We start from the raw sequence: 19,460 nt of genomic DNA, 5'->3' as shown, positions 1-19,460 counted from the left end.
TCTATGCGGCAGTCAGGATAGAATATACACAACCTATAATATCTTCATTGATTGCTGAACAATCTACACCTAGTCATGAGTGACTCATGAGATGAGACAGGGCACTGCGGTCTACCGAACAAGGCTTATCGAATCACCAAGACCGGGAAGAGTTTTTACGAGGTCTTTGTGAGAAATCTAGAAGATGATGTTGCTTCCTATGACTCTTGCTGCTCTTGCAGTTGCTATATATTTTCGCTTGCAGCAGAATCCAGCATGGCTAACTTCAACACGGAACTATCTGGACGCAATCATGAGTAACTGGACTTCCCCGATCACCTCGATTGCGAATGTCACACAGTTCACGAATGTTACGGCACAGGGAAATTGGAACCTCTTACATCACCTCGGGGGTCATGGTCCGTGGATCCCCAAGGTCGATGGAGTCGTCGAGGGTGGATTCGGTCCACCTGAAGGCTGCAGGGTTGAACAGGTCCACATGGTACGAACCTCCCAACAAGTGTTTTTCGTATTGGTGCTTTCGATACTAACCGCTATGTAGATGGCAAGACACCATGAAAGATATCCCACAATAGGGACGCATTCTCGTAAGGACTGATTAGATGCTACATCGCAGACCTCATTCTAACAGAAATATAGGTATGGTCTCTCTCCACAACCACCTTCGAACACTAGACTTTGACCTCGAGGGCGACCTGGCCTTTTTCAAAAATTGGACTTACTTCATGCCCAATACCCAAGATACTGGCCAACTCATCCCTACAGGACCATATGCTGGTACACTCGGTGCCTTTAAGGCAGGCGTCGACCTCCGAACCCGTTACCCAGATCTCCGCACTACAGCGATTACTCACAATCAGACCAACTTCTGGGCCGCTGGCTCACATCGCGTGATCGAGACTGCAAAATTCTTTGCCAGCGGTTTCTGGGGCCTGAATTGGGAACCCGAGCTTGCAAACTTGCACGTCATACCAGAATCTTCAAAACGAGGTGCCGATACTTTGACGACAGGCTCAACTTGCAAAGCAGCCCGGAAGCCCGAAAACCATCACGGGGTGCCAGATGGTCCTCATGCATCTGAAGAGTGGATGAAGCTCTTTATGCCAGCTATTATACAACGTCTAAGTCAACAGAACCCGGGCCTGAAGCTGAATTTCCACGATATCCGTGCCATGGAAAGTTTCTGCGGCTTTGATTTGATGGTTCGAGGAAGCAGTCCTTGGTGTAATGTCTTTACCCACGATGAGTGGCGGGATCTGGAGTACGCTAGGGATCTCTCGCAATACTACCGCCACGGACCTGGGAATAAGTACAGCGCAGCGCGTGGCTTCCCTTTTCTGAACGCTACCACCAATCTCCTCTCGGCTGGCACATCAAATGGATCTCTGTTTTTGAGCTTTGCGCATGACAATAATGTTCTTGATTTGCTATCTGCTCTGGACCTATTTCCAATATCTGGAGAGCTACCGACGGATCATGCACCAGAAGACAGAAGTTGGAAGACATCGTCACTCATCCCCATGGGTAGTAGAGTCGTTTTTGAGCGTATGGTATGTCCGCAGGTGTTCTGCCATTCAAACGCTCCATTGTATCCTAATCATATCTACTGCGATCCGCCACACGATGAGCCCTATGTCCGTATCGTGATCAACGATGGAGTGGTGGCTACCCCTGATTGTGACGATGGTCCAGGAAAAAGTTGCCCCTTGGCTAGTTTTGAGAGAAGGGTCATGTTGAAAGGATGGGAAGTTGGTGACTTCGGTCGCGTTTGCGAGTTGGAGGAGGGTGCGCCCAACAAGATCACCTTCTTACATCAGTGAAGCGCAGACAATTTAGCACAGATAAGGTCACTGAGCAGCGGAAAAGAAGCTACCTCGTCTCAACACAGTCACTCATCCAATGTGCGTTTATCAACTCTCAGCCCTTCCGCCATCCTTTCTTGCCTCCTTTCTTGGTCTTTTGCTCGGTTCTCGATGGTGACGGCTGTACTTCTGGTCGAGAAAGTCCAGCCCGCCTCAAGCAACTCAAGAACTCGTCATCCTTCAACTCCTCCTTTGCGATTCCAAAGACTGCAAGATATATCGGTCCCACACCGTGCGGACCGCATGGTCTTGCATCCTCACTGGCCCTTCGCTTTTTAAGAAAGTTCTGTAGGCAACCTTTGATGGCTGCATCAATGGTCACAGGCCCCCGAAATGATGGAGGAAGCTCCGTAATAGCTTTCACTGATATCTACAACACCTCATCATCACAACTTGAATTTCCGGATTCGGACTGTGCGCATGCAAGGGGTCTTAGGTCGATTGCGTTGAGTTGGGAGGAACCTGAGGTATAAGCGGAGATCGACGGGGCCGATGGGCCTGGTGTTGTGCCGGGTACTCACGGGGTGTATCATGATAAGGCTGGCAAGATACAGTACAAAACCTCTAATGGTCAGACTGTGAAATGGCATGGTAGGTCTCCTTGCTTAATCTTGAAAGGTGGGATGTACTGACTCGCTCGGCAGGTTGCCTGGGTCGTGACCTTCAGGATGTCAATAATGTCACGCAGTCGGGATACAGGTTGCATAATGCTACCGTGCCGAAGGACTGCTATGATGTTGATCTCGCCATCGAATTTGTGGATGGTTGGAACACACCGACAGGCATGCCACCAAGGGAAAACGTCGATATCGAGAGGAACCATGCGAGGCGCACCTCGAGTCTCCCCACTCTCCTTCGTTGGTCGCAGCCAGAAAGGAGCTGTGAAAAGACGCAGCGATTCTCCGAATTGGCCAAACTTCGACAGAAAATTGGAAGAAATTTTAAAAAAGATGACTAATTCTTGTAGCCATGACTTTATGGTCGTCACTGTGGTTCCATACGCCGTGGTGTCGGTTAGCCTTGATTGGCGAGCACCACGCCCGGTGCTGTGTGACAGGTTACACCATGCAGAGGAAACGCGACCAAAATTTTAAGTAATATAATGATTCTCACATTCGGTACAAGCACATACGGCCACAGTCAGCTGAAAACTGGGCATCCCGTCCGCTCTGCCATACATAAGCAGTTGAACGGCAGATCAGTACTACGGTGGGTGACCACGTGGGAATCCCTGCTGCTGTATGTTTTGCGTTTCTCTTTTACTATGAACATCATTGCACCTTTGTCACTCCACTTCTAATGATCGGAAGCATAGTACTTTTTGACACCTTACTTGCTATGCCGGTGAGTACTTGCAATAAAGCAAGCTCGAGAGTGATAAGGGCGGTCTACACCCTGCAATCATATACATGCTTCGGTCTTGTCATTGTAGCTGTGCAGTAGACAATTCTCTGGGCGTGGATCAGAATGGATGACGTCCTTGCTGTGAATGTGAGCAATAGCCTCAGCAGCCTGAAGGCGCCATTTGAGTCGAAGATCGCCGCTGATCAACTGGTTATGAGTATTCAAGTAGCGTTGTAGGTCGGCGCAATTCGCTTCGGTGAACAGCAACCCTACAGGATCTTGGAAAGAGCCTAGAAAACACCACCACTGTGTTAGCTGGGGTTCATCAAAGCTGTAGATGGCGATTCTTACTTGATAATGCCAGGATGAGGCCCCAGTCGGTCGAGTATCCGTTTCTCAACATCGATGTAATTAATCTTCCCATGCTCAACATGTTGATTGGGACATTTGATGACAACATTGGATCGGTATCTCTTTATGACCGCAGTCGAGCCTCGATTAATGACCTCGGTAGTCAAATTGAGACTACAAGGGGGGACCTGGGCCATGGGAATATCTCGTTGGCGGAGGAGACGGGAGTATTTGCATCAAAGTAAACGACATGGTTAACAAGAGAGGTATTATGACAAACCATGCGCGCTTGATAAAGCTCAATTGAAGTGGAAAACTTGGCCCGATGATTGGTTGTAGGGAGCATTTGGATGAGTCTGTCACGCCGATCGATTTGTGTGAGCGCCTTACCTGAGAGATATGACCAATCGCTGAAGATTCGTACTACAGTCGTCAAGATACCTAGATGACTTTGTAGTACTTAACCGCGCATGGCCTCGAATCGTGATGATATCGAAAGAAACGGGTCAGTAACATCAAGCTCAATGATGGAGAACTGTTCGTCTGGTTGCAAGAGATAGCTGGAAGTTACCGGTATGTGCACGTCGTCTAAATGAACACTGCAAGAGCGTACGTTGCACGGAAATTGAAGGCAGGCGATCCAACATCATGCACGTCGTTCCTTCCAACACAATCGCCGACATCAATCGCACTGCAAAAGTTGGTCGATGCTTTTGTAATTGTGACTTTTGTGTAGGGAAGACAGTCACCGCATATCTATTGATTCAGCCTGACCTCTTGGTGTTTTGGCGTTCTGGTATCTTCTGAGTTCTGTTGGTATTGTTGTAGCACGACGTACAAGCAGACACTGTTTTTGCACAGCCCAATCAGAATGCGAACGACTGGAAGACCGCTGTGTTCTATCTAAGAGACCTATTCTGAAATACAGAATATGTACGAACCAGCTTTATCGGACGTTAGACCGTTTACCATACTCTTATACACTTTCCAGAGGTATACCGACCTATCGCCGAAACATTAGATGCTATTGATCACCCTATCGCTAAAAACACTTTTCTACGTTTTCTTGTGCTCGAAAATTGGTCATTTATTCTGCGTTTATCTGTCTAGGATGATCGTTGCTTCTGGGAAAGCTGTATACCTCGGCTCCTTCTACTATGTCTTATTCTGTTCAGCTCTACCGTTTCGTGTGATCAGCTTGGACTGGATGAATGTGGCTAGTATCCTTGTAGGAGAAGCTGTTATTTCCATGGCCATGTTTCGGTCTGCTATCGTGTGGCAATGCACTGAGCTGGATGTGGTAAATGGGAAATCCCATGCACGACGATGCCATTTCCAGTCGCCGCATCAATCATGCATTCGCTTCGCTGACTCTTGAACCAAGGGTCTGCGAAGAACGTCGTCGACAAACAGCAAGTCTCATGACGATCTTCCGCATGCTCCAAGCACACGGTGATGCTTTCGGGATGAAAGTGTCACGTAAGCATAGTCGAGATAGAAGACACGGGACAGTCCAATGTATTTGATCCTACCCAAAAAATGAAGCAGTGAAGAGAAAGCCTATCTCACGTCATAGCATGTATAAGCAAAGAACAAAAGTAGGTACCGAACTAATCCTTCAGACAACGTTGCGGGTTATAAACCAACTTGGCATGAAAGCCGCGGCTCGCAGAGCTGAAGAATATCTGACACCTTTTCGCTTCTTCTTTACGCCACGACTGCCTCCGTCTCTGTTCTATCCCCAAACGACAAACACTTCCCCTCGCTTGTCAGACAAGATCCCCCCACCACCATCGTCAATGGCGGAAGTCCAGAATCCTTTATCGCAGACAAAACCGTTGCCATGCCCCGAGACATTCAGATAAAGAACCGTTGCAACGACAATTCGCTCTCGTTCCTCTTTTTGCGCAATACAACGGTAATTGCATACCGTGAGAAAAGCTTGCCCTGCGTGCTGCTCGAGCAGAAACCGGTCATAGATCGGTGTAACACGCTGCCGCATGTATACCCAAGATCTACGTGTAACGGTCGGACATGGCCGCGATTCAAAATTGAGCGAGTCATTTTATCCGAGCTTCCTGTGGGCGAGTGTGCCATGCGTGCGCCATGTCATCACCACGTTACAGGGCTTGGAGGGTTTCCATGGTATAAAGAGCGCCTTGTGAGCAGAGTGTAGCGAGTATCCCGTCAAAGCGCTTGAATTGGTGCGGAGACTGCGGAGGGCGCCGACAGCATCACTGTCCGCAGCTGTGACTGGAATTCATGAGGTCTCAAAGACGCTCAAGAGATGAAAGAGTTTCCCTGCAAAGGACTAATCCATTTGTTCTTGCCCTTGCGTGCATTCTGCATCTCGACGTACAAAGCAGGATTGATTCCTTTCTTCTTGAGTTTGTGTATTTTCTCCACGCTCAGGCTGGAGGTATCGACGTCGCTACTCGTCCATTCCTGGCTGGATACACTGCCGTGGTCACTCATGCTCTCGCCCTGCCATGGGTTGACGTGCTCGGACATTTGGTCTAAAGACGTGCGTTTGATGATGCGAGGAATGCGAGCGGGAATCATAGGCGGTCTACTAGAGGTACTACTACCCGTACCTGTAGAAGCCTTGCTTGATGTTGGTGAAAGGCCGTTGTGTGAGCTTGCGTTCGAGCCTTGTCGTGGTGGATTCTCTTCCATTGTTGGCAACGGTGTTTGCTGCTTCTCTTTGCCTTTAGATCTCGAGTTCATCAACTTCAGAGGATTGACAAGGGGTGCTGTCCAACGCTGTTGGCGTTTCTCGGACGCTTTTTGACCTCGAGGGTTCCAGCCTAGTTGACCGTCGAAGGCAAAGTCAGACACTGAGCTCGACTCGCTATCTGCCAGACTATGCCTTCGATCCTCGTACGGTGCTTGGCTTTTGCAGCTGTCGTCTTGTGTCGTACTGGTGCGTATTGAGTCAGACAATTGGCTTGTGGCATAATCGAGGTATGGTTTGTAAATGAGCACTTTTGGCGCGCGAGGCTCCGTCCGAACATCTCCTCGTACAGCACTTTTTGATGCGGCGGCAGCAGATGGATCAACCACACTGTCGACTCTGGAGGTCCTTGTCTGGTCGGAGGATTTGGTACCTCTTGAACTGTCGGTATCCATGTGTGAAAGGGCATATCTCCGCGTTGACACAGGGGGCGGTGCAGCCTCATCGAAACTACTTGCGGTCGAGCTCGTGGTGTCCATACGCGAGAGAGGATGGATGCCCTGTACAATTGACGCCGCCAGAGTGTCCTCGTCGCTCTCTCTGATACTAAGCGGCAAGGCGTGTGAGGCTTTTCGGAAGTTCTCCTTCGGCGATCTCAAGTCAGGAGGAGTGGGAAAATCCTCGTAGATACTATCACCTCTTGAGATGTTCAAGGTGCTAAAGTCATGACTAAAGCCTCTGAATGCTTTGAGAGGCTGCGTCGGAGGTGGAGTGGATTCTTCAATACTGACTCCATCAATGCTATCTCTCGATAACTGTATGTGTCTTAGATCGGCATATGTCCTAATCGGGGGTGGTACTGCCTCGTCAATACTGACACCTCCTAGACTGGCTCCATCTAAACTGTGCCTAGGTGTGTCATCATCTCTTGAGTCTGTATATGTCATGTACGATGGTGCAGGCGTACGGAGACCATCGGCATTCTCGTCTTCAATAGGACCCTCGCTTTCATGACCCGGGTCGTCGTTCGTTTGACTAGACTCGGAGAGTATTGGACGATTGTTCGGATCGTACTCGAGAATTGGGCCAGCCTGGCAGCCAAAATTATACGAGTTGGCCTCTACTGGACGTGGTCGCGAAAAGTTGAGAGCCGAAGGCTTCAGCGAAGGATTCGACGAAATGGTGGAGAAGGCTGAATACGGCGTGGGCAGCAAGTCGTTGCGACAGGGTGTTGTTGTTATGGAATGGTTATACGATTCTTGTGAGGTCTCGTCATGCGTCTCGTTCAAAGAGTCCTTCCCAGGCAGTTCGGCCGATAGAGATTCACCTGCTAGTTCGGCCACTGGTGGGAGGTCGCCCGGTAGTTCGTATACTTCGCTATTCCGCAACATTACGGCGTTGAGCAGGCAGTGTTAGCGGTCGACATTATGGTCCAGTGGAGTCCAAAGAGATTTTCTTCTCCTAGATGTCTCTCGTGCGTGTGCCCCTCTATCAGGGCTCGCTATGTCCATTCGCAAGCATACACTATCTCATACCCATGTCCGAACGTGATGTCATCAGATCTCCAATTCATCACCACATCCCGAGCAGCAGGCGCAGGCCGAGCCGCACATGGAAATCCTGCCATCCCAGTCACCTCATGTCGGGAAGGCTTCCATCGTACAGACGGTTTAGTGCATTTTGCTTGGGCTGCAGCCTGTTGTGTTACTTGTGCCACTCGGTCGGCCGCAATAACATGTCCGACACAGAGCACCTTCGGGTGCGGTGCTTTACGTTACGCCAGCCAGGCTAGCTAGCCGCTTGCAGCGCCTGGCAGCGTCCATGGCATTCTAGACATCACTGGCAATGTATTTTAAAGGAGACGATGCAGGTTGAAGGAGACGAAATATTGTTACAATTCTTTGGCTGCCTCGTAAGGTCGAGCTCGCGCGTCGCACGTAAATAATGCAAAATAGCCATAGCTATTGTCTTCGTACATGACCAATCCGTGGTCTGGACTCCAGCTCCTTGCTGCATATCCGTGAATTCGTTTCGTCGATGAGAACCACAAAACCCATGTTACTAAGAAAAATGCCAAAAGTCCTAATACAGGAGTACGTGTACCCCGTAGTCTCTAAAAACTCCCCGACGCCTAACCATGATTGAAAAATTTTGATGCACTCGCTGCGTAACGTTAACATGACTGTCATCAGAATGGACTCTGGTTCATAAGAGAGATCCTCCCGATTGAGCTCATGTGGTGTGGAGGTCGAAGCCTGGCTGGCTTCTCTTTCGTGATGGCTTCCAGCCACTCAAGCGGCCCAACTTCTTCCAGGCACCGCTGTCTCTATGCGTTCTAGGGCTGCCACTGATGTCGCTCATTGGTGGAGTGACAGGTGGAGTCATTGGGCAGTCGTTGATCGGCGACCCGCTGCTACCAGAGTCGTCGGTGAGTCCGGGTCCGGAGTAGATGGCATCACTTGCACTACTTGTGCTGCTAAGAGCGGCCGATAGAGAATGAGATGGAGCAGAGCTGGTAGGGCTAAGCTTTGTAGAGAAGCGGTGACGAGAGAGGGCGGTGGTGAGTGCCGAAGGAGCGGACTTGCGATTGTTCAGGGAGGGAGGTGAGTAGGAAGAAGCGGAGAACTCTACAGAGCTGGCGCTGAGAGGAGGGGGGCTACCTCTCGACGAGTGGCGACTACGGCGGCCGAAGCGTGATGACTTCTCTTCGACGGGCGTCGACATGCTTTCGTTAGAGTTGTTGGAGTAGTAGGGGCTGACGGGCGTAGGTGATTGAGGGTATACGCTGTTGAGGAAAGGAACTAGGACAGACTCCTCCATCAACTCATAGGTCTTGGACACCGCAGGCTCGAGCACTGAAGGTTCCGGAGGGAGGGTGTTGGCGGGCTTGTGTCCGAGGATGGGGTCGCGGACTTGTGACGGTAAATTGACCTCACGCGAACCGTTGGGCTGGATGTAGGCCTCCATCAAACGAACCCATAGCTCCTTGACGTAGTTGGCATCGTGTTCTGTGGGTTGGCCGGGGACAGGAGCCTTGTTCATCATTCTATGGAAGTGCTTCTTGTACCTTCCGGCGTCCATTGTAAATTCTAGAGTTTCCAGGCAGTGGTTGTTGGATAGGTATGCCATGAAGGCGGCGAGAGTCCATGGTGCAGGTGCTGTGTTTGCGAGTATTTCGCGCAGGTTCGGCCTCCTCGGGCAGAAAGGTGCTGATTCCGAGGACATTGGCCGCGTCGATGATGTTGCCGATGTGGGAACGGATGCGGGAGCGGATGCTGCCATGTGGACACTGGCCGGGCGCTGTTGATGTGAAGCCTCTTCTGAGGACATTGTGGCTTCGTCGTCGGCGTCGCAGTCGGCAGTGGATGAGTAGATGGCGATTTTGGCAGAATGGGCGGAGTCTGTTTGGAAATGCGAAGGCTTGCGCGAGCTCATCACGCTGCCCCAAAAGCCGTTGCTGCTCTTGCGGCGTTGTCCAGCAGCGGGGTTGCTGTGGGACGAGTCTGTAGTCAGGGTACCGACAGAGGCACGCTGGGGCTCAAATATAGGCGCCAGCTTGGGAATTGAGGTGGAAGACTCAATCTCCCACGAGTGTCTGGCTTGTCTTGTGCTGCTGCGGGTCAGAGGCGAAACATGAACCAGAAGCAAGGTGTTGTCGCGCTTTCTAAAGCTGTTGCTGCTTGTCGTGTCTGACGTCGGCTGTCGTGGTTACGCTTATGCACGTCGTGTCGCACGGCTGGCCTAGAATTTGACAGGGGAATTTCCTTGGTGACGGGCGGCTGCAGATGGATAATATTCAAATGGGTCGAGTGTAGTAGGCTGCGACCAGAGAGACAGGTGATAAAGTATGGCGTGGATTTTCAGTAAAACCAGTGGGCCGGCCGTAAGAGGGTTAATGAGTGAGTCCGGGGAAAGAGCGAGCGAGTCGTCTTTGTTCGTTTGTGATATGAAAGAGTGAGTGACTTGTCGATGTCGACTGGAAGTTGGGCGAGGTGTTTGGTGCGTGATCGACGAGCCGTGGGCGGGGTTTTGCAGCGAGTGGACCGGAGTGAAATCGAGAAAAGAGGGAGGAACAGACGAGGCCGGACGGGTGTGTGAGGTGATGTGGTGCGCTCTTGCAGAACGAGGGCGCGGGAGGAAGGTACTCCCTCTTTGGCAGGCGCTAACGGATTCAGCACCTTCCACGCTAGAAACTGGTAAGAACATACTACGCTCCTTCCGGTATCGCGCGACCCACTAAACGAACGCCTTCATGCACGGGTATTGGCTGCTGATTTCGTCCTGCCTGACGCTTCTTTTGCGTGGGTTGGCGCAGTGATCCATTCCTTTGTCCGCCATGCTGCACTCCACTGCACTGCACTGCACTGCACTGCACTGCACTTATGGCCTGCCTTCTTTGATCCCCGAACGTCGTCTCAATCTTCTGTTTGTTTGACCCTGCCAAAGACTGAGACATTCCTACATTGAATCACCGATCGCTGGCTTTCGCAATTCACTTTCGGGACCATCGCACCGCGCAACGGCACTCGCGAACAGGGTGCAACCCATGACTGCCACTCTGCGAGCTGTTTGAACTCTGTTGTCGTTCTTTACGTCAATTTCCTTGTTCTCCGGTAACCGTTCTTCTAAAGTAGGGCTGAGCCTCCTCGATTTCTTCTGTACGTCCGTATCACTCGACTTCCCGTCCGTCCTGTGTATGGACGGTTGGTGGACGTCGCAAAGCTCGAGCACTAAAACAGACCCTTAGACGTTGTGCTGAATGAGAGAAGGGGGCATGTATCATGTCGATCCTCCCACAACGCTGCCATCCTCCGTACTTGTGTTCATGCATTCAATCAGGGATCTTCGTCGTGCTTCCTTGTGCTTGGGCGTGGCTTTTCTGGCAGAAAGGCGTGTGCCATTGGTCGGGCTGCTCGAAACAATCCCAAGTTTCGAAGCGTCTTCTAGAAGGGTACAAAGAGCCGAAGCTCTGGTTTCTGTGCCACTGAGATAGCCATCTCCGTCATCGCTCCCGACCGGCGCTTCTGTCGGCCCCCAGCAGTTTGGGTTTTTTCTTTGTCCCTCTCACCAGCAAATTAATCACTTTCACAAACATTGACTTCTCGGACAACGTAGGAATAACTGATTCTTGTTGAATTTGCTTGCATGTTTGCGCGACTGAGGCCAACCAAGAAAAACTCTCTCCTGGAGCCCGGCTGATTGGACCTCAGCGTGGCGACCAGTTAACAGTATTATTACAACCAACGGTTGCGGAAGATGGCGACAACTTGTCTCACACGATGTCTAACTTCTTATCCCTACCATGTGTCCTTTTTCCTCTTGCGAGAAAAACCTCTTCATCATTGTTGCTTGCCATTACGCGCGTAGAGTGTCGATCTTATTGCTCGTCCGCTACGACTCTAGACTTGCGCGTATAGTAATTGACATCCAGAGCAACATCGCATTCTTCGTGGTGCGCCGTTTGCTTGTCATTCTCCTTTACTTCGCACCATGCAATTTACTCCTAAGTTCCCTGAAAAAAACGCGATCTGTTTTGACAGGCGCCCGAGCGAAGTTAGAAGTCGAATACCTTGGTACATCAGAGTCAGAGGGTCTAGGGGAGGCTTTGCAGATGTTCCAAGGCATGTTCATCAAGCGCCTGCCTCCAAGCTTAACTTCGTGTCGCAGACCTCGTCGGAGTATGATTCCAAGTGGGTTCTCTTATCTCATCCGGCTTCCGCTCCTTCTGTGCGCGCAGTGAGTGCTCTTGTGCTCTGACGACAATCTAGCTGGCGCGATTGGCTCGGCATACGTCTCGCACTGACTCGTCACCCGACACGCAAAGCCTCCAAGACAACTACTGATCCGTGGTCGTCCACGCTTGGAGAACGTGCTTCATTCAACAGACAAGCTTTCGTATCTCACCATCTCCCACGATCGCCGATGGCGACTGACCATTTCGTGGAGGAAGACAGGACCCCTACGTCTCACCTTTGGATGCACACCCTTGAGCCCGAAGTCGTCTCCAGCGCCGCCGTCTCCAAATCCCAGCCGGCCTCACCAAGTCTTGCTTGGACCTTATCCCAGTCCTTCCTTACAGCCACAAGTGTGCTCTTAACCATGTCCATGGGTGCCTCTTCAGCTTTGCACCCCTGCCCGGCTAGTCGCGCAAGAAGTAGGACATGGTACCAGGCCTTCAACTGAACCGCGGTGTTGCTGCCCTTCTTTAACAAGATGCAGGCCATGTTTGACGCGTGTTCCAGATAGATCACGTAACCCTCCTCCTCGAAAAGACCCAATAGCTGCAGTAGCCTGCCGTCCGCAAGGTTCGTCGCTTTAGTCAGCTTGTCCGTCTTTCCTAGGTGCATCAACAGTTCAGAAGCGGGGACTCCAATCCTGCAGTAGCCCAAGCATTTGTCGTCTGCATCACGCAATATTCCATCGCGTTCGAATATTCTCTCCTTGTCTGAGACTTGCTCAGGGCTCAACACGCGATCATGCTTATGCAAGCAAGCAAAGACTATGTTTGCACGTTGACGGTTGAGCGTGCGCATGCACACCGACCTGACCGCCATGTAGTTCGTAGCAAGATGCAACGCTAGCAGCAGCAGCAACGTCGTCCAAGTCGCCAAGGGCGTATTGACCGCCTTGACCACAAGACAACCAACCAGCATTCCAATCAAAGAAATTACAGTTTCTTGACTCGAATCTTTCTAGAAGAAAATCAAACAAAGGTCAGCAATCCATGGCCAAGTTCGGGTCGGTGGCTTGTTTCGGTTTTGGGAGTTTTAAACCTCGATATATTTGTAGTCTTCGATGAAACTTACAGCATTGAGCTCTCCCAAATTTCCCCAGCGAGCAAAGTGAGCACTGAGACTGGCTTTTGAGCTGCCGGCCGCAACTCCGCATAGCGATCTCAGGATGCTGCTAGACGCCAGTATCAGGACTCGCATTGGTTTCGGAAAGGCTGGCGACAAGCAGTCGAGTACCATGGCGGCATCATTGAAAACATCAGCCTACAAATATAGATTAGTCATGTAGAGAGCAGACCTCGTGCAAAAGGTCTCAGAGCACGACCATACCAACAACCGGTACATTTTACACTCAGGCTCTAAAGACGTGCCGAGGCGATGAGCAAACAATATCGTTGCGGCCCTGCCCATAGACTCTTGCAAGATTGAAAGTAAGAGCGCACTGGTAGCGGATGCCGAAGCATCACCCACGCCAACACCTATATCGTTCAATTAACCTTTGGTTCCTGTCGCTGTGCTCACGGTTTACTCAAATAAAATGTGCGTAGCGATTATGACGTCCTCAAGAGGTCTTCACATGCGACGGAGCGAGCCTCCGCCTTGTAGAGGGGGAAATATACGGACCTTCGAGCACTGCCCTTGAAGCAAGGAGTCCGGCAATTGAGCTAGAGAACGCTTGAAGTGAATCCTATTCTCATCGGATCAGTCGATATCCGTGTTTTGTCGTAATTTGCGCAGTGCTTCGTACGTAGATTTGGTATCTGTTTGCGGGCGTCCGGTCAGTTGCTGTGCAGATGACCCTGATACGATGAATCAACATACGGTAAATAGTCTTCGCTCACGGAATGAGGATATCCGGCTGGTAAAAAAACATCTAGTAGTGCTTTGAGTGATTTTTGTGTGCTCTCTGGCTCCTGAATGACTGTGAGTGGTTGGTTGCGCGATGATGGTATCAGGAACGATTACAATCCTGTCGATCCTGGAAACGTCGCGTTTGGCTGTGCTCGTTTGGACGTATGTTGCTGTGACAATGCCTGCCTCGTTCATCTCGATCAACTCCAGGATTGGCTTCGACATGATGGTGTAGTATTGAGTTACTGGAAGACGTCAGATGAGCGATATGTGGTCGTTGTGTCACAAGGTCTGAGAGCACAAAAGCGGAGCTGTGGGTTGGACAGGGTCACTTGAGATCGAAATTGGTGTGATCATCTCATAGCAATACATCAACAGAATTATACTGGTCTATTTCTACAACTTTACATGACTTTTGATCTACTTCTTCTCAATGGTCTGCTTGATGACCTTGATCTGCTCCAGCACCGAGCTCTTGCTGGTACCTCCCGAAGCGCTTCTCATCTCAACACTCTTTTGGTAGTCAAAGACTTCAAGAATGTCCTGCTCGAATCGCGAGTCAACACCCTTCAATTCTTCGTACGAGAGCTTGTCCATGGGAGTGCTTTTCTCTTCGGCCAAGGCGACCACTCTGCCAGAGATGTGGTGGGTCTCGCGGAACGGCACACCCTTACGGACAAGGTAGTCTGCAAGGTCGGTGGCAAGCATATCGGGTGACAAGCTAGCCAACATGTTCTTGGGCTGGATGTTCAATGTGGACAGAACACCAGTGGCAATCTGAATGCTATCACCAACGGTCTTGACGTGGTCGAGCATAGGCTCAACGCTCTCCTGCAGATCTTTGTTGTAGGTCGAAGGGATACCCTTGATCGTCATCATGAGACCTGCCATCTGACCGTAAGCTCTGCCAGACTTTCCGCGAATTAGCTCGAGAGAGTCGGGATTCTTCTTTTGCGGCATTAGCGAACTGCCGGTCGAGTAGGCGTCTGCAAGTCTGACGAAGTTGAACTCGGCGCTTGAGTAGAGGATCAGATCTTCGGCCCAACGACTCAGGTGAAGCATGAGCATGCTTCCCCACTGCATAGTCTCGACAACGAAGTCACGATCGGCTACACCGGCCATCGAGTTGTAGATGAGAGTGTCAAAGCCCAGCTCCTTGGCCATGGCATCACGGTCGATGCCAAAGGGGTTTCCGGCCAAAGCACCGCATCCCAAAGGGCTGCGATTCACACGCTGCTTGACCTCACGGAGTCTCTCGAGGTCGTTGGCGAACGCCAGACCGTATGAGAGCATCCAATGTGACCATCTGATGGGCTGTGCGCGCTGAAGATGGGTGTAGCCAGGCATGACATGCTCGATCTCTTGCTCTGCGCGGTTAGCAGTGACCTTGAGCAGATCAATGAGGAACGACTCGATGTTCTCAAGCTGCTCGCGCAGCCACATGCGCATATCAACAGCGACCTGCTCGTTTCTGCTACGGCCAGTGTGAAGCTTGCCCGCAATGTTCTTTCCAATGATTTCACCCAAACGACGCTCGTTGGCAGTGTGAATGTCCTCATCAACGCCAGGCTTGATGCTGAACTTGCCCGACCTCCACTCTTCTTCCACCTCCTTGAGACCTCTCTCGATCTCGGCGAACTCTTGGTCGTTCAAGATGCCCTTGTTCTTGTTTGCGCGGGCCCAGGCAATTGAGCCACGAATGTCTTGCGAGTAGAAGGCACGATCGTAGTAGATTGATTCGTTGTATGCTGTCATCAAGGGGTCCTGTCCACCTAGCATACGTGTCAATTGACCTGGCTTGCTGTGTCTTGAGGTAGAGCTAAAGCTTACCAGTAAAGCGACCTCCCCAAAGCTTTTCACTACTCGGAGCACCTGCCATGTTTGTGATGGTTTGAGAGATGAATGGATTGGTAGATGAGGTACAGGTTAGACTAGAGATAGAAGAAGCAAGATAACACAAGGGAAAGGACAATAATGCGAGTCAGGGAGAAAAAAGATCATCCCCATCATGCATATCAGTCATAGGCGCTCCTTCCTTATCGCGCTTATCAGCGGCCCGACATCGCAACTTCCCTGCCAGTGGTGCAGCTCTCTCCACCTTTCGCGTCTCCATACAGCTCAGGACAGCATTTGCACAATACCATCGGTAGCAGGCATGGAGAATATTTGGCATCACCGCAAGGTCGCCGAGACAGCGGCAAAGGGATGCATGGTCTGCTACAAGCCCTCGTCCAGCGTCTTGATCACTCCCGACAGCAAGGACTTTTTCTACATCTGCCCCTCGCACCTCAAGGACCGCAACTTTGCCCTGCCGACCGATGATGAAGCCAAAGCCATTGCCGAAAGAAAGAAGAAAGAAGAGCTGGATCGTGAGATTGAGGCTGTCAAGAAGGAGTACGAGGAAAAGATGAAGAAGAAGCAGCAAAAGAAGGACAAGTCCAAAGACAGGGACAAGGATGCCAAAGACAAGGACAAGGAGGACAAGAAGCCGGACAAGGAGGAGCAGGAGAGAGACGACAAGATCAAGGCCCTCACTGACAAAGCCGATGCCTCGTCCACGGCAAAGTCTGGCGTAGACGACGGCCCTCGAGTCTTCCAGCTGCAGAAGCACTTTTACAACCAGCGCCTGGAGAAGATGCGCAACGCCGAAGCTGCAAAGCGCGCCCGTGAACGCATGCGCAACCCTCAGCTGTTCCCCTCGGTCCCCTCCGGCAACCCTTGATGAGACACGCAATCGCGCCGTGTCCTTTGACCGCCACCTCAGCCCGCCCTCAAGCGCTGCACGCGACCCACCGGCTCCCTGCAGCTACTTACTCTACTAAGCACCATCGAGACTACCGCACTGCGAGCCTCCTGCCTAAAAGCATGTGTGCATCCCACTGCATCCCGCTCACACCCTGTGTCCTTTTCACAGTCACCGCCATCTGCCAAGACCGTGTAAGCACTAGGGCTGAGATCAGACACAAGATGCACTCGCCCTCCTCCATTTCAGCCTTCTTGTCAGCTTTTTTTTGGTGGAGAAATCTATCAGAATGCCTGGCAACACACGGAATCTGACCAGATACCCAGCCCTGTGGTACGCCAATAAGCCTATCCATCCTTCGAAATCTTCAACATCACGACATTCACGCCTATCTTGGCACCTTGTCCAAGGCTTAGCTCGTCACTTGATCTTGTCACACCAAGACGTCCCTTTCCCGCATGACATGTCACATGTCATCTCCTGCTTATGTCTGCTCGACACACATGTCTCAAAATCACCAATTGAAGAGGTGGACTTTCAATCGACAAAACCTGCTTCTTTGTGCTCGCCAAGCTCGTTATTCCTTGAAAGACTGGCTGGCGCATGAATACGAAAGAGAAAGGTCAGGGATACGAGGTTTGCGTAAGCCACCGCTTTGATTCTTGCTCTTCTGGCCATTGTTCGTTCGGGCTTTCGACGCAAGCCACTTCGGACAAACAAAGCTTTGCCGATACGGGTGATGCGGGCTTTGTTTGACATGGGTCGTTCTGTAAATACTGGAGCCTCTGTTTTAGACTTTCTTCTCTGCAAGGGTTACAGAGAAGTGCCCGAAAGACACGTTAGTATAGCGTACGAGCAACAAACAGTCTGTTAAAAAAAAGTACAAGTCGACCGATAAAATTGTCCAACTCATTGTATTAATGCTTCCTCTCCTCCCCGTGTGGAAGGAAATCTACTTTTTGATCTAGTAGCTCTATGCTTCCGATCGTCATGATATATTGTTGGGGGTCGCCATTAAGCAGAGGAACAATCGCGGGCTATCTTATATGATCTCCGCATGGTCCCTCAAAGGTGGCGGTGGTTTGCGGTCATTGCTGACCTCTATGCATGTGATTCTATAGCGTTTGTGACGAATGATGATAGGTCCCTCCTTGGTGTACGAGCATCTCGTTTCCACCGTCTTGTTTCGTCCTGTCATCATACAGTGTCATGCTTCATGCGGCATTTCTGTAATCACATCTGGTTTGCCGCCCATAGGCGGTCCCGCTGTATTCGCCATGCCCATCATAGACATCGTCGGCGGACCATTACTGTGCATATTCCCCGCCATAGACATTGGTTGTGGTAGTGGTTCGTCGCGCATGCATGTCGTTTCTAGCATATTGGTCCATTTCCCGCTCGTCCCTGCGTGGCTGTGCTTCAGATGTTGGCGAAAGTGATCTGCGCGGAAGAACTTTTTTGCTTGATTGCACTCGCCAAATTTGTGTGTTTGGAGGATGTGATCACGACGGTGGTTCCAGTCTGCGGGATTTGGAAATTCTTCGCCGCAGTAACCGCAGATGTCTGTTGCTCCATTCGTGGTGGGTGATGTGTGGAAGACCGTTTCGATAGTGTTAAGTGCCGCACACGACCACGAATGACGACGGAGATGTAGAGAATTTTGATGTCGCTCCGCTTCGTTTTTGTTTTTGAACCGGTTTGGACAGTAAAGACACGAGTATTGCTTTTCCATGTGATGAGCCCTGATGACGTGATGTTAGTAGGTGGAAACATGCCATTTTGAGAGCACGTTCGACTAACCTTAAGTCGTCTTCGCTAGTGAATTTCTTCGGCTTCTTAGGACAGCAATCACATATATAGATGCCTTGTACACCAGGCAGGCTATTATGACGTGACGGCGGTGCACTCTCAGTGGGAGTTTGCAGAACTGTGTGAATTGGAGTGTCTGACATCGTGCGCGTAAAGGGCGGCATGGTCTGATGAGAGGCAGGACTTGGGTTGTTCAGTGGCTTGGCATTCATGTACCCCATGGCTCCCAACTCTGGATCGACCATGGCTGGCGACATCATGCCAGGAGAGATGCGTCCCGAGGCATAACTTGTATTGCTGCTAGAGACAGAGAGGGTATAGGATGAGGCCAAGGAGCCATTTCGAGGATTGTACGACGAGGCAGAAGATATTGAACCTTGATGGCTCGGGGCATACCTCGACGCTGAAATGGACGGATTACGATTAGGGTATTGTTGTAAAGAGCGGCGGGTGTATAGATCACTGCTGCCTGGGGCGCTACTGATGGAAGAGCGATCTTCGCGAAAAGATTCTCTGTGCGGAGACGAGGCGCGTCTCTTCATGCCTGGTTTTGTGGCAAGCTGAAAGTCATCACCGCGATCATTAAGGTTTAGGTCCTTCATCTGACCCTCTTCAGCGTTGAAGTCTTCGTGCAAGAACATGGACTGGTCATAACTGCCGCGATGCAGAGCGCCGTCGTCAAATTGAAAACTCGAATGGCGCAGTGCTGTTGGTCGGCTGTTCTCCGGATTGAAGTTGGGATTGCGGAATGGACCGGGCGATGCAGCAGCACTAGATACAGACCACCTGAAGGTAGAACTGTCGACCGAAGGATGGCGCCTCTCAGATGTCGACGAGGTAGAGAGATGCCTGGCTGTGTGTTCAGCGCTTGGCTCAGCTCCAGGGGACACGGCTCCCGAGGTTTCCGGCCCGCCTGACACGGAAAGTCTATTCGGTGTATTCGGACCGCCAATTTTGGAGAGCAGATTCCTATCGTACGCCTGCGAAGACGTACTGAGTGATCTCTGTTCGAGTTGACGCTCACTTTGTAGTCTGCGACATGTTGTGTCAGTACTTTGCAATTGGCTGGTAACGGCGAATGGCCTTGTCTCAAA

At 51.0% G+C, this 19,460-nt stretch overlaps 9 protein-coding genes across 9 annotated transcripts; 3 read left to right on the top strand and 6 right to left on the bottom strand.

The window, feature by feature from the left end:
* Window positions 1-292: 292 nt before the first annotated feature.
* On the top strand, window positions 293-1,820 carry AUEXF2481DRAFT_534 (uncharacterized protein; the record flags this gene model as incomplete). The annotated part of the gene is made up of 3 exons (XM_013493580.1): window positions 293-481; window positions 542-587; window positions 640-1,820. The coding sequence occupies 3 exons, from the start codon at window positions 293-295 to the stop codon at window positions 1,818-1,820; spliced, it is 1,416 nt and encodes a 471-aa protein (XP_013349034.1).
* A 1,176-nt stretch (window positions 1,821-2,996) lies between these two features.
* On the bottom strand, window positions 2,997-3,804 carry AUEXF2481DRAFT_34850 (uncharacterized protein). The gene is made up of 2 exons (XM_013493678.1): window positions 3,558-3,804; window positions 2,997-3,496 (listed from the first exon to the last, which is right to left on the bottom strand). Exons 1-2 carry the CDS (start codon window positions 3,637-3,639, stop codon window positions 3,264-3,266), a joined length of 315 nt encoding a protein of 104 aa, XP_013349132.1. The 5' UTR covers window positions 3,640-3,804; the 3' UTR covers window positions 2,997-3,263.
* Window positions 3,805-4,628: 824 nt separating this feature from the next.
* On the top strand, window positions 4,629-4,954 carry AUEXF2481DRAFT_34848 (uncharacterized protein). The gene has a single exon (XM_013493677.1). It carries the CDS (start codon window positions 4,669-4,671, stop codon window positions 4,933-4,935), a length of 267 nt encoding a protein of 88 aa, XP_013349131.1. The 5' UTR covers window positions 4,629-4,668; the 3' UTR covers window positions 4,936-4,954.
* A 744-nt stretch (window positions 4,955-5,698) lies between these two features.
* Window positions 5,699-8,042, bottom strand: AUEXF2481DRAFT_145055 (uncharacterized protein). The gene has a single exon (XM_013493675.1). The coding sequence runs from the start codon at window positions 7,620-7,622 to the stop codon at window positions 5,838-5,840; it is 1,785 nt and encodes a 594-aa protein (XP_013349129.1). The 5' UTR covers window positions 7,623-8,042; the 3' UTR covers window positions 5,699-5,837.
* A 421-nt stretch (window positions 8,043-8,463) lies between these two features.
* AUEXF2481DRAFT_24924 (uncharacterized protein) lies at window positions 8,464-10,569 on the bottom strand (the record flags this gene model as incomplete). The annotated part of the gene is made up of 3 exons (XM_013493674.1): window positions 8,464-9,930; window positions 9,985-10,417; window positions 10,469-10,569. The coding sequence occupies 3 exons, from the start codon at window positions 10,567-10,569 to the stop codon at window positions 8,464-8,466; spliced, it is 2,001 nt and encodes a 666-aa protein (XP_013349128.1).
* A 1,139-nt stretch (window positions 10,570-11,708) lies between these two features.
* Window positions 11,709-14,136, bottom strand: AUEXF2481DRAFT_148400 (uncharacterized protein). Its single transcript, XM_013493673.1, has 7 exons — window positions 13,929-14,136; window positions 13,785-13,876; window positions 13,711-13,723; window positions 13,587-13,650; window positions 13,293-13,441; window positions 13,005-13,226; window positions 11,709-12,923 (listed from the first exon to the last, which is right to left on the bottom strand). Exons 1-7 carry the CDS (start codon window positions 14,037-14,039, stop codon window positions 12,198-12,200), a joined length of 1,377 nt encoding a protein of 458 aa, XP_013349127.1. The 5' UTR covers window positions 14,040-14,136; the 3' UTR covers window positions 11,709-12,197.
* On the bottom strand, window positions 14,136-15,839 carry AUEXF2481DRAFT_34835 (uncharacterized protein). The gene is made up of 2 exons (XM_013493672.1): window positions 15,645-15,839; window positions 14,136-15,586 (listed from the first exon to the last, which is right to left on the bottom strand). Exons 1-2 carry the CDS (start codon window positions 15,691-15,693, stop codon window positions 14,235-14,237), a joined length of 1,401 nt encoding a protein of 466 aa, XP_013349126.1. The 5' UTR covers window positions 15,694-15,839; the 3' UTR covers window positions 14,136-14,234.
* Window positions 15,840-15,969: 130 nt separating this feature from the next.
* AUEXF2481DRAFT_530 (uncharacterized protein) lies at window positions 15,970-16,536 on the top strand (the record flags this gene model as incomplete). The annotated part of the gene is made up of 1 exon (XM_013493576.1): window positions 15,970-16,536. The coding sequence occupies one exon, from the start codon at window positions 15,970-15,972 to the stop codon at window positions 16,534-16,536; it is 567 nt and encodes a 188-aa protein (XP_013349030.1).
* A 781-nt stretch (window positions 16,537-17,317) lies between these two features.
* On the bottom strand, window positions 17,318-19,253 carry AUEXF2481DRAFT_145048 (uncharacterized protein). Its single transcript, XM_013493671.1, has 2 exons — window positions 18,358-19,253; window positions 17,318-18,299 (listed from the first exon to the last, which is right to left on the bottom strand). The coding sequence occupies exons 1-2, from the start codon at window positions 19,005-19,007 to the stop codon at window positions 17,765-17,767; spliced, it is 1,185 nt and encodes a 394-aa protein (XP_013349125.1). The 5' UTR covers window positions 19,008-19,253; the 3' UTR covers window positions 17,318-17,764.
* Between the last annotated feature and the right edge of the window lie 207 nt (window positions 19,254-19,460).

This window comes from Aureobasidium subglaciale, assembly GCF_000721755.1.
Source record: "Aureobasidium subglaciale EXF-2481 unplaced genomic scaffold scaffold_0, whole genome shotgun sequence".
Taxonomy (NCBI): Eukaryota; Fungi; Ascomycota; class Dothideomycetes; order Dothideales; family Saccotheciaceae; genus Aureobasidium; species Aureobasidium subglaciale.
The sequence above is the reverse complement of the archived record's forward strand: the minus strand, read 5'-3'. Positions and strand labels throughout refer to the sequence as shown.

Excerpts from the sequence above, each read along its gene's own strand:
- AUEXF2481DRAFT_145048 (XM_013493671.1), bottom strand. The coding sequence starts at position 19,007 with ATGTTCTTGCACGAAGACTTCAACGCTGAAGAGGGTCAGATGAAGGAC. Across the intron at positions 18,300-18,357 it reads ACTAGCGAAGACGACTTAAG|GGCTCATCACATGGAAAAGC; the intron begins GTTAGTCGAACG and ends TCACGTCATCAG.
- AUEXF2481DRAFT_34835 (XM_013493672.1), bottom strand. The coding sequence starts at position 15,693 with ATGGCAGGTGCTCCGAGTAGTGAAAAGCTTTGGGGAGGTCGCTTTACT. Across the intron at positions 15,587-15,644 it reads TTGGGGAGGTCGCTTTACTG|GTGGACAGGACCCCTTGATG; the intron begins GTAAGCTTTAGC and ends CACGTATGCTAG.
- AUEXF2481DRAFT_145055 (XM_013493675.1), bottom strand. The coding sequence starts at position 7,622 with ATGTTGCGGAATAGCGAAGTATACGAACTACCGGGCGACCTCCCACCA.
- AUEXF2481DRAFT_148400 (XM_013493673.1), bottom strand. The coding sequence starts at position 14,039 with ATGTCGAAGCCAATCCTGGAGTTGATCGAGATGAACGAGGCAGGCATT. Across the intron at positions 13,442-13,586 it reads TTCAAGGGCAGTGCTCGAAG|GTGTTGGCGTGGGTGATGCT; the intron begins GTCCGTATATTT and ends TGAACGATATAG. Across the intron at positions 13,227-13,292 it reads GTAAAATGTACCGGTTGTTG|GCTGATGTTTTCAATGATGC; the intron begins GTATGGTCGTGC and ends CTATATTTGTAG.
- AUEXF2481DRAFT_34848 (XM_013493677.1), top strand. The coding sequence starts at position 4,669 with ATGATCGTTGCTTCTGGGAAAGCTGTATACCTCGGCTCCTTCTACTAT.
- AUEXF2481DRAFT_34850 (XM_013493678.1), bottom strand. The coding sequence starts at position 3,639 with ATGTTGAGCATGGGAAGATTAATTACATCGATGTTGAGAAACGGATAC. Across the intron at positions 3,497-3,557 it reads CCTCATCCTGGCATTATCAA|GCTCTTTCCAAGATCCTGTA; the intron begins GTAAGAATCGCC and ends GGTGTTTTCTAG.